General features: G+C 42.6%; 1 protein-coding gene across 3 annotated transcripts; it reads left to right on the plus strand.

Moving 5' to 3' along the window:
• The first annotated feature begins 7176 nt into the window (after positions 1-7176).
• im:7147486 (zinc finger protein Xfin) lies at positions 7177-13798 on the plus strand. Of its 3 annotated transcripts, none has more exons than XM_046044175.1 (3): positions 7177-7433; positions 9968-10118; positions 10388-13798. In XM_046044175.1, the coding sequence occupies exon 3, from the start codon at positions 10441-10443 to the stop codon at positions 13408-13410; it is 2970 nt and encodes a 989-aa protein (XP_045900131.1). In that variant the 5' UTR covers positions 7177-7433; positions 9968-10118; positions 10388-10440; the 3' UTR covers positions 13411-13798. The 3 variants fall into 3 exon arrangements, with proteins under 3 accessions (XP_045900131.1, XP_045900132.1, XP_045900133.1); XM_046044176.1 differs by having other exon boundaries at positions 7177-7405; XM_046044177.1 differs by lacking the exon at positions 9968-10118.
• The last annotated feature ends 1723 nt before the right edge of the window (positions 13799-15521 follow it).

Below are 15521 nucleotides of genomic sequence, written 5' to 3' on the forward strand. Positions count from 1 at the left end.
GGTGCATCCTGCTTTAACCCAATGTATGCTGGTATAGGCTTCAGTCCCTGTGACCCTAAATGGGATAAGCAGGTACAGAAAATAGATTGGTTTTCTGCCTTCATTCTCCCCAAAATACTGAACTAGATGTCAATGCCCTTTTATGCCCTTCTTTTATTTTGACTATATGCTGTTTGAACAATTTAAATGTAATGCCCACAGTCATGATCTAAGATTATCTTCATTTGGGGTTTTCATTGCAAAAAGAATTAAATGTATTTTTCAAGTACTTTTAAAAAAAATCTTTCCAAAGCATTGCACACTGATATAAACCTTAGCTTTATATATCAGAATCAAGTTTACTGCCGTCTTTGTATGTTTTCACAGATTTTGCCCTGGTATATAGCTGCATTAACAATAAACATAGTAAGCACAACATATAAGATGAAAGCAAATAATGCACGTCAAGAAGCAAACAAATTCACAAAATATGACAGAATCTAAAACCATTGTGTACAATATTACTGTTATTTTAAGAAAAGAGCTGTACAGCTTTGTGTAAGAATGAATATTAAACATGGAATGCACAGAAGTTCACAGTATTAAGTGTAAACAATATTTGCAATGAGCAAAATGGAATCCAAAAGATGTGTGTTAATGTAACACATTGAATAAGGTGGGTAGACTAAAGCTATGGTACACCGTTGGGGAAACTAGCAAGAAACAGAAAGAAAGTAACCATCTAGAAAGATCCTACCACTGACCTCCCTCCAAAGCCACTCCCCCTAAAACACATTTTCATGCACAGTGAGAGTAGGGGCAGAGTGTGCATACGTAGTGAGATAGGCAGGCTTGTAAGCCAGCCAATCATTTCATCCATTCAGACCGTCTGAAATGATTGGCCATGGTTATTACAGTGATGCAACAGCCACATATACTAGTTGTATTTCATTTTTGTATCAGACTATTTAGTTTATTGCTGCCACGATATAAAGAAAATTTCAACAAATAAATCACAAAATACTTGGAGGGAGGGGGGGATCCGGAGGCCTTGTTGATGACGCCAGCTGCAGATAGGAAGAAACGGGGGAGTGGAGTGTCTCAGCAGTTCGTGCCCGAGGAGGGAGGGGTCGGCCACAATCTTTCCTGCACGCCCCACGGTCCTGAAGGAGTAGAGGTCCTGGCGGGATGGCAGATTGCAGCCAATCACCTTCTCAGCAGAGAGAATGATATGCTACAGTCTGCCCTTGTCTTTGGCAGTGGTAGCAGCGTACCAGATGGTGATGGCGGAGGTAAGGATGAACTAATAAATAGTTGCTTTCCAGAAAAGAAATATGTCATCTGAACCAATTTTATTATAAAAACAATTAATAAAAATAAAATATTATTCATATATTCTTACTTATGGCCATATTATAATAAGATGAAAGACTGCAGGGGAATAAAACACTGTTTCAGTCTGGACAGATGATCCTGCCTGAAGCACTGACTCAGCCCCACAGAGCATACCATAGCAGATTGGTTTCAGGCCATTAGTTGTCATAGTAACCGATACAGTGATCCTGGTTTCTGTAAAGGGGGCATTTCTATGAGCCCTGTTTATGGGCAAGTAAATCTGGCTGAAGAGTTGCCTTCAGTGCCAGTGATCCTCTCAACCAATCCATTAGTGCCTGCAAGTGACAGAAGTGCACAATCCTGATGCACTGGATTAGATCAGGAAACATGGACCTGAGAGCAGCCCTGTGATCTTCCCAGAAAGCAGGAAAAAGAAACCCCTCTGTTCTAAGGAAACAGAGAAACTGTCAGTTCAATTAGTGAAACGTTACCAGTTGAAGATTGACTTCTTTGCAAAATGACTTTGTGACCTCATACAGGCAGCTAAGAATGCGAAATGGAACCTCAAAAACCCTTCTGTCAGCAAGACCAGAGCAACAGCAAAAACCTGCTGATCCCGAATCAGGACCGCCACAATGTTTTTGCTAAACACGTCCGTCATCACAAGAACATTCTCTAATCCACTGCCACAGGGCTCCAGCACCATGAATTCTATACTCACTGGCCACTTTATTAGGTACACCTTGCTAGTACCAGGTTGGACCCCATTTTGCCTTCAGAACTGCCTAAATTTTTTGTGGCATGCTTTCAACAAGATGATGTAGTAGCATCACGCAGTTGCTGCAGATTTGTCAGCTGCACGTCCATGATGCTAATCTCCCCTTCCACCACTTCTAGTGACTGTGGAGGCCATTGGAGTACATTGAACTCAATGTCATGTTCAAGAAACCAGTTTGAGATAATTGGAGCTTTGTGACATGGTGCATTATCTTGCTGGAAGTAGCCATCAGAAGATGGGTACACTGTGTGTATTTGTGTTAACAAGCAATTGAACAGGTGTACCTAATAAAGTGGCCGGTGAGTGTATGTCCACAATCTCATTTTAAATGCCAAACAGCAAAACATCCTTCAGGAGAGGACCAGCCTACAAGGAGTGAATTTTGAGAGAGAGTTATATAGAAATACAGACACCGTCAACTGGGTCACAGGCTTTTATTGGGTCTGATACATGATATCAAATTTAAAATCAGCAGGTTGGGCATCCCATCTGTGTTCAGTGGCCCCCAGTTTGGCAGATTGGAGAGGGCTTAGCTGGTTATTACCCGTATAGACCACACACTTATGCCCCAAGAAATACTGTCATTACAACTTCATGGAACTATAATTGGTCATATTGCACACAGTGGGCCTGAGACCTGGCATATGCTACATGCCTAACAGCGCCCTCTGTCTTACCTTACCTTTGGGATAGGTAGACACCAAATAACTTAGAAAGCACACTTTTCTAATTTCACCTTTTGTAGCTGGTCAAGAACCACTTCTAGCCGCTGCATGTGCTGGGAGACAGAAGAAGAGAACACAATTACGTCGTCAAGACTAAGGCGCAATGACTACTGCTTGTCCACAAACATCCTCTGCATCAACCGCTGAAAGGTGCCTCTGGCAATACACAACCCAAATGGCATCTGGTTCACCTTGAATAAGACCAAAAGGCATACAAACGCTGTTTTGGGATTATCTTGTTCAGAAACTAGGACCTGGTTATACCCACTGTTCTCCTCAATACGAGGTAAGGGTAATGCCTCCTTCCTAATCTTGCTATTAAGAAAATGGTAGTACACACACACACACACACACACACACACACACACACACACACACACAAGAAGCTGGTTGACGTGAGCCTTCGCTGCTCTATACTCACTTAGATGGGGGAATATGCCTGTACCGCTTCCACACTGGAACATCATCAAGCAGGGGAATGTCGTGTGAGATTGGTGCAACCCAAGTCACCGTTATGGGCAGAAAAGACAGCTGTATTTCTACAAGAGGGGCTGAACCCCCATCTGCTCTTGTTCCACTGATATCTGCGGACATATCCCTCACCTCCACTCCACCTGGCAAAGAAATGGCAGCCACAGGAGCGGTCACAGTAGCTGTAACAGGGCTTTCCACAGTGACTCTCATGGGTACACTGATCACCTGGACACTACTTGAGGTACCAAGGATAATGCGTTGGTAGAGGAGATGTACAGTTGATTTTACATTGACCACCGAGTAGTCTGTACTGCGGGCAACTTGAACAAGACATGAGGAAGCTAGCAGCCCAGCCACCGGGTATGTTCACTACTCGTGTAACTCGAAGCCAGACAGTCCCAATGGGTTTTGTTGGACACTGGGGAGTGGACCTTTGGCACTGCTGCAGAGCCTCAACAACAGAACCACAGGCCTGTGCCAAAGAAAGGCCATGGGCCCAGAAGATCTCTCGATAACACCAGTGAATAACTTTTATCCCCAAGATTCCAGCACCGCGGGGTCTTTCACTACCAGGATAACGCACCTGGGGAGCACCTTCCCACAAAATTCCACATCTCTAGATAGCGAATGTATGTTATTGCTTATCTGTTAGCCACCCGAAGCTGTCACCAGTGGTAGGTACAGAGGCAATTATGGCCCCAAGGGGCAAACTACTCCAAAAGGAAGTTCTTAAGGACCGTGGAAACTAAGAAACCTGAACCCACCCATCAAGACCTTATATTCGCACCTCTGATAGGCGCTACAGAGCACTGTACACCACAACAAACCGAGTCAGGAATAGTTTATTCCCATAAGCCATCACTCTGTTGAACAGCTGATTTGACTCACAGTGTCAGGAACATATCCTGTGCATCCACCTACCTCAAGTTCATAACACTTGCACAAAATACTTACTTTATTACTAATTTATTCCAGCATCCTTGCACTATGCTCCAACGCACCGTGTACATGTGTACATGTATCTATGTATGTGTATGTGTTCCTGCATATCACACCCACCTCCGATATGTACATAATTAATGATAATAATAACTTTACTCCGGCATCCTCTGCACTCTGCTCAATGCACTATTTGTCAATATGTTTATATTGTTTTTGTTTCTGTTTATAGTGTGTATATTTGTGCTTTCTATACTGTAGCCTATGTCTGATTTTATTATGTTGTTGTATTATTGTATGAGTAAGCACATCGTGAGCATTGTACAATCCAAAGTTAAATTCCTCGTATGTGTACACATAACTGGTGACTAAAACTAATTCTGATTCTGATACTGATTGTTTGGGCATGCCTGACTCCACCTGTAGGTGGATCACAATCTACTTGTCTGACAGGAGGCAGCATGTGAAGCTGGTAAGACCTGTCTATGACTCTCTCAGACCATCAGCACTGGTTCCCCTCAAGGCTGTTCTTTCCCCTATGCTCTTCTCCCTGTACACCAACAGCTGCAACCACCAGTCCGTCAAGCTCCTGATGTTTGTGGATGACACCGTCTTCAGCGTGTTTTGGACCAGTCACTTCCTGTGTCCCATAGGTGGCGCTAGGGAACACCACTAATTATATGTTGTGTACCAGCACATGAAGTGTGGACCACACTGTGAAAATGTCATGTAAATCAAATCATTTTTTGTCACAAAAGGCTTACTTCCTGGTGCAAGTAGGTGGTGCTTCACTTCACTTCATCCTCCAGCACTTGGACTCCTCAGAAACCTATGTTGGGATCCTGTTTGTGGATTTCTGCTTTGCTTTCAACACCATCATCCCAGCTCTACTGCACGACAAGCTCTCCCAGCTGAGTGTGCCACCTGCAGGTGGATCACAAACTACTTGTCTGACAGGAGGCCCCACGTGAAGCCGGTAAAACCTGTCTATGACTCTCTCAGACCATCGGAACTGGTTCCCTCAAGGCTGTTCTTTCCCCAATGCTCTTCTCCCTGTACACCAGCAGCTGGACCTCGAGTCACCAGTCTGTCAAGCTCCTGATGTTTATGGATGACACCGTCCTCAATGGGCCTACAGGTGAGAGATTGACCATCTGGGTGAACTGGTGTAGCCAGGCAGTGGAGATAATAGTGGATTTTAGGAAGAGCCCAGCCCCACCCACCGCTAGTTGAAACTGTGGACTCCTCTCGCTTCCTGGGGACCATCATCAGCCAGGGCCTCAAGTGGGAGCGGACATCAGTTCCCTCACCTAGAAAGCCCAGCAGAGGATGTACAACCTCCTGCAGCTGAAGAAGTTCAACCTGCCAAAGACAATGATGGTGCACCTCTACACCACCATCATTGATTCCATTCTCCCTAACTGCTATATTGCACATAGTCTTTATTATACTTTTATATTTTATGTACTTTGTCAACTTCATATTTTTATATTTATATAGGTTTATGTTTATTATTACGCACCAAGTCACAAAAGCAAATTCATTGTATCTCTAAACCTACTTGGCAAAAAAGCTGATTTTTAAGATAATTTTTGCAGTACTAAACATTTCTGTCAAATGCAAGCCTTGAGACTGCTACTGCAGTAGTTAATTTTCTCTTGATCTGCCTTGCAGTGGATGTTATTAAGTCTTTCCTCTATTAATTTCATAAATTTTTCTTCACCCTGCTGTTGGAGCCTGCACACCAGCTGAGCTTAGGAGACAGATCCATGGATGTGAAGCTGCACTCAAGTCATTGCAGAACCTTTCTGAATATGTTCTGCCTGTCTGTATTTGCCTGCACAGGTGTTTAAGCTGCTATTTGAAGGTCATGCTACAGGCTATTAGCAATCATGAACTTCACAGCATATCCCAACCACCCCATTCACTCCAATCAGCTAGAATAGGGCTTTTAGTTGTGGGTGTAAGTAAGTCATTCCTTTCCAGGCCTGGAGAAGGGAGATGTACAATCTCTATTAATTTTTGTTAAATTGTTATTTGCTTCATTCTTTCAATATCAAGGAACTATCTATTTATCAGTCTGTGTGTCAAAAGCTGGCATTAGGTCATTGCATTATAAATGTTATGTCTCATTTAAAGAGATTAAGCAACTGGTCAACAAGGGAATTAGAGAACTTAAATCACATTTTGGCTATTTATTAAGACTGGTATTACCATTATTGCCTTGTGATTGCGAGAGGGAAATGTCTGAAAGAGAAGATAGTCAGACAAATGAAGCGAACAAAGCCAAGCTGACAAAGAGAAGATATGGATGAAAATCTAACAAGTAATGTTTGAAAAATACACCATTACTTTACCCTATTATTAATGCACTTGTTTCAAATATACAATGGCTTATCCAAGAAAACAGAATTGTGACCTTTTAGTAACTTCCCAGGCTTTTCTCAAGATCAGTGTCATCCTTGCATTGTGTGCTGATTTTGCTTCAGGGTTTCCTTCTTTTATCTGAATTACAATCTAGTCAAGCCTAATAAGTGTAAATATTATTTTTTTAATGAATACACATCCAATGCACAGGGAAAACCCAGGCAGAAATAGGAACCTGCCGCTTTTTGCCCTATAGGCAACGCAAATCAGGTCCTCTTATCCTAGCAAGCTTATGTAAATTAATATTAGTCCAGGGCCATTAGTGTTCAATTCGTATTATCATCATGTGTACCTGAATGTGTATTCAAAAATAATGACACACCAATTATCATGAGGGGGTGAAAACAATGATCTTAGACCGGTGAGGTCTGGAGAAGTGACAGAGCGCCTCGCATAACCTGCAATTTCGACTGTGGCCGCAGCGCCAAATCTCGGCGCAGCCATGGCGCACAGTTCAGCGCTTCAGCAGATGCGCATGCGCAATGTGAACCAACTGTGTGTATGCGCGTGTGTGTGCGTGCGGGAGAGAGAGTGATCCGTTCCGCGCCTGCTGCAGCTGCAGCTCTCAGTTGGGTGCTCTTCTTCCTGGCACAGCATCACGTTTGTTCACCATAGAGCTGAGCAGACCCGCGTTTCCCTTGAGAGTATATGGCCTCTGCACGGACAGATGTCTGCGGAGCCATTTCTTCTCTTCTGCACAGCCATTGTGGCTCCACTCTGAGGGATAACGCTAACGCTCCTTTGGCTGGTGGGTAACCTAACGCGGAGAAAAAAAGGTTGGTTATTGTGAAGAAGCTGCTCCATAGGTCATGGTAGCTAGCTTGCTAGCGTTAGTTTTTCCTTTCTCCGGCCTATTTCTGGAACGTGTCCGGCCACCTCCCCCAGGTTAGCTTTCACTAGCAACCCTTCGATATAGTTGATTAAGACCTAGTTGTTATGTATGGCAGGGTCTGATGCCAAGCTAGCAAACATAGCAGATGAATGTGAAAATCTCGTTAGCCTAAGATTGGAGCTTGTAAACATGGTAACTTACTATGTGCGTGTAATATTAGTAAAACTACATCATCTGTGTTAGCAATATGGCCAGCATTAGCAAGCAAACGTAGCCTTCCAGTATTCTGTTATTTATTTTCTTAAAAAAAAAAAAAGGTTCCGTTTGTGTCCATTGTTGTGTTTATGTCCACCTTACAGTGTGTTTGATGGCTTATTGGCTTGATGTTTAGCTCGACGTCATTTGCTTGGTCAGATATTGCAAGCCACAAATAAAGCTCTCTCCTCCTCCGTTCATGTGAACTAAAACATGTTCAAACTGACGGGTTTAGGTTTATGATGTGGTTTTGTTTTAAACTAATTAAACAACTATATACTTTTTTAATATGTGTCCTGAATAGTCAAGAGAGGGTTCCAAAATAATTTTCATCTCCAAGAAGGACTAAATGTATATCAGACTGTCAAAAGAAATTATTAGAAATTAAATTTTTTATTTAAATGTGGTACATGTGGGGACGTCAAAGAACAAGCGGTTTATGGAACAATAAATGGTAACCAAATATCAGTATGAAAACTACTATACCTAAAGTCGCCATAATTAATAGTTCTTAAGTGTTAACTTACAAACATTGGACACAGAAGGAGTGAGCTTAACACCCAAAGCAAATTGAATCATTATTTATACGATCTTCCTGTTTGACAGGACATACTTACGATGTTCTTATAAAATAATTAATCCAATATTTATTGATATTACTTGTTACTTAAATTTTTTTATGCAGTCAATATTTTTGTTCCAACCTTCACAATATGTTAAAGGATTGAAGTTTCCCTAGATTGCAAACAGCATTTGTTGCCTTTGCTCTCCGTCTGTCCAGTTCACTGTAACTGTCCTTCCTTTTATTCCTCCCTTTAACTAGAAACTGATCCACGAATATAAATCTGCAGAAAACGATGTTGAAAGTGGTGGTGTTGTGTGCGACGCAAATGGATTGATACATTTGATCAGATGAAAGCGTATGTGTTACCTTTGTCAAATTGCCCTTTAAGCAGAGTAAGGATAAGTTATATTAAAGACCGGAAAAGTCATAATGGTTTAAAATACCAGCCTGGTATGATCTCGCACCTTGATTACACCTGGTACTGTATTTGGACAATACACTGGCAGAGAATATGACACACAATGAAATGACCATCAAATAAAAAAATACATAACCATCAAAGTTATACAAATTAATTTCACAAAAAGCATATACAGTAAGTAAAATAAAATGCAAATCAAGTATACCGCCATCCCAATTATTAGTAAAACTAATGTGTTTCATGGACGTAGGAAGGCTTGTTTCCTGCATGACTGCACATGCATGTCCAGCTAGTTGGTTTTGCTTACCAACACAGTTAAGTTTGTCATGGTTTGGCCCTGCTCAGAGGCAACATCACTGTATCACAGGTCTGCATGAGGTTTTCCCCCTGCTTTGTGGATAAAGCGTCAATGCGCATGATTGTGGCGAGGCTAACGCATGCTATTCAAAGCCAGTGGAAATGGGCCGTAAATCTGCTGCAGCTGTGGGATGTGATCCCATTTCTGCAGAAAGACCTGATGGATTTGCTGACCACTGCCAGACGGGGCTGTGTGCCTTCATGTTGCAATCCAGGACATCCCTCAGGTGCTCTGTGGAGTTGGGAGCTGGGAGAAAATGCAGGAAAAGGCACTATGACTAAGCATGGCATTTTCTTCATATTGTTTACTGGTCTAAGTTTAGGGCTCTTTGAAAGAGACTTGATTAAGCATTGTTCCAACTGGACCATGTTGGCTAAAACCCCACCTAACAATGTTTTTTATGGATGGCAAATTGTAATGTCTCCAGTGTTTCCCATACATTTATTTGTGGCAGCCCACCACAATATCAACATTGGCCGCCACATATTGATTTATCTTTTTTACTATTTAAAATGGGTAAAATTGTATTTCTTTGTAAAGAGGCACGCAGCACATCATTTCACTCCGCTCCTCCTTGTCCCGCTCTGAGATAGACCAATCTGTGAATAGCCCCTCCTCTCTGTGCACACTCTGACCTGGGCTGTAGAGGTTAGCACACTGTACACAGTTGCTGGTCAATATCGACTGCTCGTGCAAGTGGATTACGTTAATTCTTTAACTCTGAATTTTTGCTCCCTCAATCCAGATAATTTCTGAAATATTTTCAAAGACTCAAAAGGGTCTGGACAAGAGGTATTAGCATGAAAACACACGCTGGAAAGCGGAACAGTCTGACCAGTGTGATTAACTATCCAACTAATTTGTTTCGAATATTTCCAGGCTTCAACCAGTGCTGTTGGTGCAGCTGAAGCAGCAAGAGAGGGCCAGGAAGGGATAGCTGTAGCTAATGAAGAGTGAGATGTAGGAGAGGAGGAGGAGGACAGCAGCCAACATGCTGCGGTGGGAGAGCCAGCTAGGGCAGAAGCAACAGGTGAGATTGAAGCAGTGCAGTTCAGAAAAAAAACCCTCTCAGGAAAAAGGGGCTCATTTCTATTTTTCAGTGTATTTCTTTTGTTATTTATTTGACACACGGTGAAGCAATTTAACTGTCGACTACTGTATTGTTATTTATTTGTCACAAAGTACTTGGTTCTTAAAATATTTGTAGTGGACCACCTTATATAGTCTATTATTTAATATTAATTAACTATTGAGCACATTGTGATTCTCACTTGGTGTCATTTTGTGTATGATTTACAGGAAACGTCCTTGCATGATCACACCACCTGGATTGCCTTGTACGTTTGGCTGCCATGATGCTTGGGTTACAGGGAAGTGCTTCGTCCTCCAAAGTGTATCGTTGTGTGGCCTGTTCAGCCACCTTCACTGGATTGGCCTCCTTACTAGTACATCAGGCAACCCACGCTAGTGCACTCTCCAAGGTCTCTGCCCCTCCACAGCCTAACATCAGCCCACATGAAACACTCTTTGCAAGTATGGACTCATCCAGTGAGCACCCCAATCCACCAACAGTCTTGATGGAGAGCCCTTCACCTTCTTTTTATATTTGTGACTGTGGAGAGGAATTTCAGGACTTCAATCTTATGCTGGAACATAAGCGTTCACATGTCTCTCAACTACAGCTACTGCAACCTCTGGAAAACAGTAGTGTTCTTTCTGGAACAGGGTGCAGTGAAGCTTTTCCCACCCAGCATGTATCATTCAGTCCAACTGTAACCCAGCCGGGTTTGGTCCTTAGTTGCCCCTCTACCTCAAGGTCCCCGGCTGTCGAATTACCCACATTAACAGGCCATAAAGCAGATGCCATATTAACAAATCCTCAAGGCCAGTGTAAACCCCCTCAAGATGACAGTGAGAAACAACTTGAAAACATGTCGGCCACAGCAGAGCAAATACCAGAGACTGTAGAGGACTTACATTTTCAAGCCAAAACAAATTCGGTTCTTAGCAGCGAAAATGGTGCGACTTTGCCCAGAAATAACCTAATGAAATTGGTGGCTTCAGCATACATGAAGCGCTTTCCACTTCCTCAGTCTCAGAGTCAGAACAATAACACAGTGACCCCTAAACAAGAAGTGTTGCCCGTTGACATAACACCAAGACCAAAAACTGAGGCGTCACCGATCAATGATCTCTCTATTGCACAGTTGAGGCGGCTGCTTGCAGCACCCGGCATAAAGACGAAAGCTCCATCTATCAGCAGAGTTCTTGAGTCCAGTAAGAAGAGGGTTGTCTCTCTGACTAAGACGTTCTCTCCTGTTGTGGTTCTTGAAACCCGTCAAAAGCTCAAGGATCCTGGCAGTAATGGCTCGTATGGGAGATATCAATGTGGCCGCTGTCGTAGGGTCTTTCAAAACTTGGACAAACTGACGGAGCATCATTTCTTGCACAAAAAAGAGAGGATTAAATGTTGCCGACGGTGTAAACAGCTGATCATTGGGCGGCTGCCTTTACCTGACAATCACGTATGCCCTCAGTTAGGAAACAAGGCCGTACAGCTTCCAAGATCTTTAAAAAACAAGTTACCGTTTGCCCAAAAAATAGTGCCATTCCATAGTCTAAGCAATACAAGAAAAGTTTTCTTTTGTCCATTGTGCAAGCACAGCTATGCGCGGAGGTGGAACCTCAAAATGCACAAGTGCCATGGCCCAGGCTCAGCCCTCTTTCGGCAGGCCAATCCATCCATTCAGAAAATGCTAATGTCGAGATCAACCAATAAAGCCAAAACGGATGCAGAGGTTAAAGCTGAATCTCACATCACCAAGAATGTTGCCGTGGGCACTGAAGTTACTGGTCGTATCAAGGTAGAGGTGACCTCTCCAAATTCAGAGCAGTCTGCAATTTCACAGTTGGCGTGGACTAATACAGCAAAAAGCTTCTCACCATTCTACCCCGAATCTTCCATGATAGAGCAGCACAAGGACGCCTCTGTGTGTGGGGCTTTGCTCCAGCAAGGAGAAAACATCAGTAGCTGGGATGCAGCAGCAGTTGACAATGAAGACAGTAATGGAGGGCAGTGGACAATGCCCTTGGATGATGAAATGGAGGTGCTCAACTGTCCAGAGAAAGCTGGTAATGATAGAGAGGTGAAGAAATCTGTGTCAGGTGAACATGCAGAGGCGGCGCCCCATACCCTGCGCTATTTTGTCAGAGATGGTGTAAAACGTTACCCTTGTAACAGGTGTCAGAAAACCTATAGTCGGCCATCAACTTTGAGGCGCCATTTACGGCTGTGTGGGTTTAGGCCACGTGGACCTCTGACTGTAGCACAGAGTGGGGGTCAGGGTGCCACACCCGTAAATGCCAACAATATGAAACCACTGTTTCCTTGCTTTGTCTGCGGGAAGACCTTTAACCGCAAAGATAACATGATGGTTCACAGACAGAAGTGTCAGTTGCAACGTACAATGACGAATGTGGATAGGGGGGCTGTGCAGCAGAATGTGTCAGGCAACGCAGCGGAATGTCAAACCCAGGAGGAGGATGGAGGAAACTGGGGCATCATGTCACTGCCCTCCGTACTTCCAAGGAGGGTGACATGTGAGTGTGGGGTCGGATTCACATCTCCAAGGCTTCTCCTGGAGCATCTGCAGAAGCATGCACAGGAATCATACACATGTCCGACATGTGGAGAGACCGTCAATTCCTGGGCAGACTACGAAGTTCATCTGCAGATCCATATGCATCCTCATCACCAGCTGCTGAAGGGACTACAACCGCAACGATCGCAGCCTCTGTTACTTCGATTTCAGCAGCAGCCATCTCAGCCAGTGCATCAGCCTCCGCAGAAGCAGCTAGGCCCAGAGCAATTTCCAAATCCAGCAAAAAAGAAGCAACGGATTGTATGCACACGATGTGGCAACACTTTTGCCACTCGCTGTTCCCTTCGAAGGCACATATCCTGCAATCGATGCAAAGGTGGACGGTCTACAAACCCACCGACAAACCCACCCAAAACCTATCACTGTTCCCATTGTAACTCCGACTTCCCCAACACCATCAGTCTTCTTTTTCACCAGAGGAGTGGAGCTTGCAAGCCTGCCATCAAGCCTGTGCGTTGCCCTGTTTGTCTTCGCTGGTTTGGCACGGTGGACGGTTTACAGAAACACCTACTCACTCACAAGCAGTCTGAATCATTTCGCTGTGATGTCTGTCAAGGCACATACCCAAACCTTAAATCACTCAAAAACCACCGCAGGAGGATTCATCGCATAATGGCTGGAGACACTAAGCCAAAAACACAAGAACAGCTAACTTCTTAGCTAACTTCTTAATGAGACTTTCTGAAAAATGTCTAACATGGTGCATTTAAAAACAGAGCAAATTTTATTATAGTTTTTAGCTTTACATATTTGCCAGTTGTAATTTACTTTTGTTGTTGTTGGGTTTTTTTACTGTCCAGGTGTTATTTTAACATTGTACAGCCACACATGGTGTTTTTTTATTTTGTAAAGCAACTCTGAGAGTGTGTTATAGTAGCTCAACACTGTTAAAGACAAAAAAAAGCTTTGATATACTGTACACGAATCCCTTTATTACATAGCCTCATTAGCCTGTAAATGTTTTAGTATTTGGTAATCAAACTTTTATCACAGAAGTTGTGATGTAGCTTGTTGTTTCTGGTGATAATAAACATACCAGTATGTGAAATATGTACGTTACATCATTATTATTGATATTGGCATGTACTATCTTAAGGGCTTTACTGCAAAAAGTGTAGTGGCATCACAACTGGCCAAGGTTTGTGTCTAGGGCTGAACGACTTTGAAAAAGTATCTAATTGCAGTTCTTTTGACTGATAATCCCATTTTATTACAATTTGCGATATTAGAGGGAACGATCATTTTCATTGGAAAACATTTAAATGATTATGGTGGGAATTTTTGCAATGATCTGTAAGGCATAAAAATGTTTTCTTATGTCTGTAGAATATGATAACAGGCCAGGACATCTCTGCAGCATGACAATATTAAATTTAAAATGGTATTTTGACACACATTTTACCTTTGACAAATATTGCTTGATTTGAAAATTGCAGTAGGTCATATTGCAGTTTTGATTGAATGTCCAGCCCTAGTTGTCCTAGCCCTAGTACTGCAGCTAAAGCCTGGAATAAAAAAATTGCATAGTTAATATGAAAGAACTTGGTAGATATAAGTCCGAGCTGAAAGGGCCACGGGGTCAAGTATGTACATTTTTAGCTAAATGCAGCGGCAGTGCAGCATGCAAGTATCCATTTTGAAATCTGAAAACTAGACGTTGACTTCAGCATTACTGTATAAATCCCTAACTGAAGGTATTTTGTCTTCATGTGAGATGACCCACTGGGGAGACCAGATGAGTAATTTTGTATGTTCAGACGATTTCAGTGTGCCATTACTTCCAGAAGGATTTAATTTAGAAGTCTTCATGGTGTACATTTTGGCCTTAATTGGTTGCATTTGCCTCTAGATTATGTATGAGGAGTATGTAAATGTTTAAGTTAGGAGTGTGTAACTGGGGTGGTGATGACGCAGTGGATAAGACGCATGCCTTTGGTGTGGGTTCAATGCCCCACTGTGACACATCCACCGATGCGTCCCTGAGTAAGACACTTAACCCCTAGTTGCTCCAGAGGCGTGCGACCTCTGACATATAAAGCAATTGTAAGTCGCTTTGGATAAAAGCATCAGCTAAATGAATAAATATAAATGTAATGTAACTGCCACAGTAAGGGTGGCTCCTACCTGTTTTGAGGAGGGTCTTGTAAGTTTAAGACAATCATTATCTCAATGTTGTACTTGCATGTTGCATATTTGGGAATGCATTTAATCAAATTACAAAACAGCAAATCTGGGGCCAGTCAGTATTCCAGCATAGAAAAGGGTAACTGTACACATTGTTCAGTGTATGAAGACAAAGGGGGCTTTGTCAGAGCCCTTAGGTAAATCTAGTCATTTTCTTTATAAAAAGAAAGGTTCATAAGCCTAAAACTCTTTGTTAGTCCTGGATTTTTGTCTTCTCATGAGTTATTCAACTGAATGGGCATTCTTTTTTTTATCATAGCTTGGACCTTTTGTTAAAGATCCTGTCATTTTCAGTCAGTCAGTGAGAGTCTTAGCCACTGTTTTTCTTTGTTGCCCTTACCCATATTACATAATATTACCACCACACAGGCATCAACAATTACCAAAGGCCTATTTGTTTTTTTAAATCAGATAGGAAAGAAAATCAAAGTGAGACAGTCTTTCCACAACCTTGGTTTTGCGATCCCAAATGCTTTTACGCAAGATTGTAAGTACATTTTAAGTGTACTGTGTATAGTGATATGTAAAAATACTTGTGATAAACAAAATTCCTGGGGATAGTCACTGTCTACTTTATGTAAGGATAG

This window comes from Micropterus dolomieu, linkage group LG03 (genome assembly GCF_021292245.1).
Source record: "Micropterus dolomieu isolate WLL.071019.BEF.003 ecotype Adirondacks linkage group LG03, ASM2129224v1, whole genome shotgun sequence".
NCBI classification, from domain to species: Eukaryota; Metazoa; Chordata; class Actinopteri; order Centrarchiformes; family Centrarchidae; genus Micropterus; species Micropterus dolomieu.

What these genes read in the sequence shown, in the direction of transcription:
- im:7147486 (XM_046044175.1), top strand. Translation starts at nt 10,441, where the DNA reads ATGATGCTTGGGTTACAGGGAAGTGCTTCGTCCTCCAAAGTGTATCGT.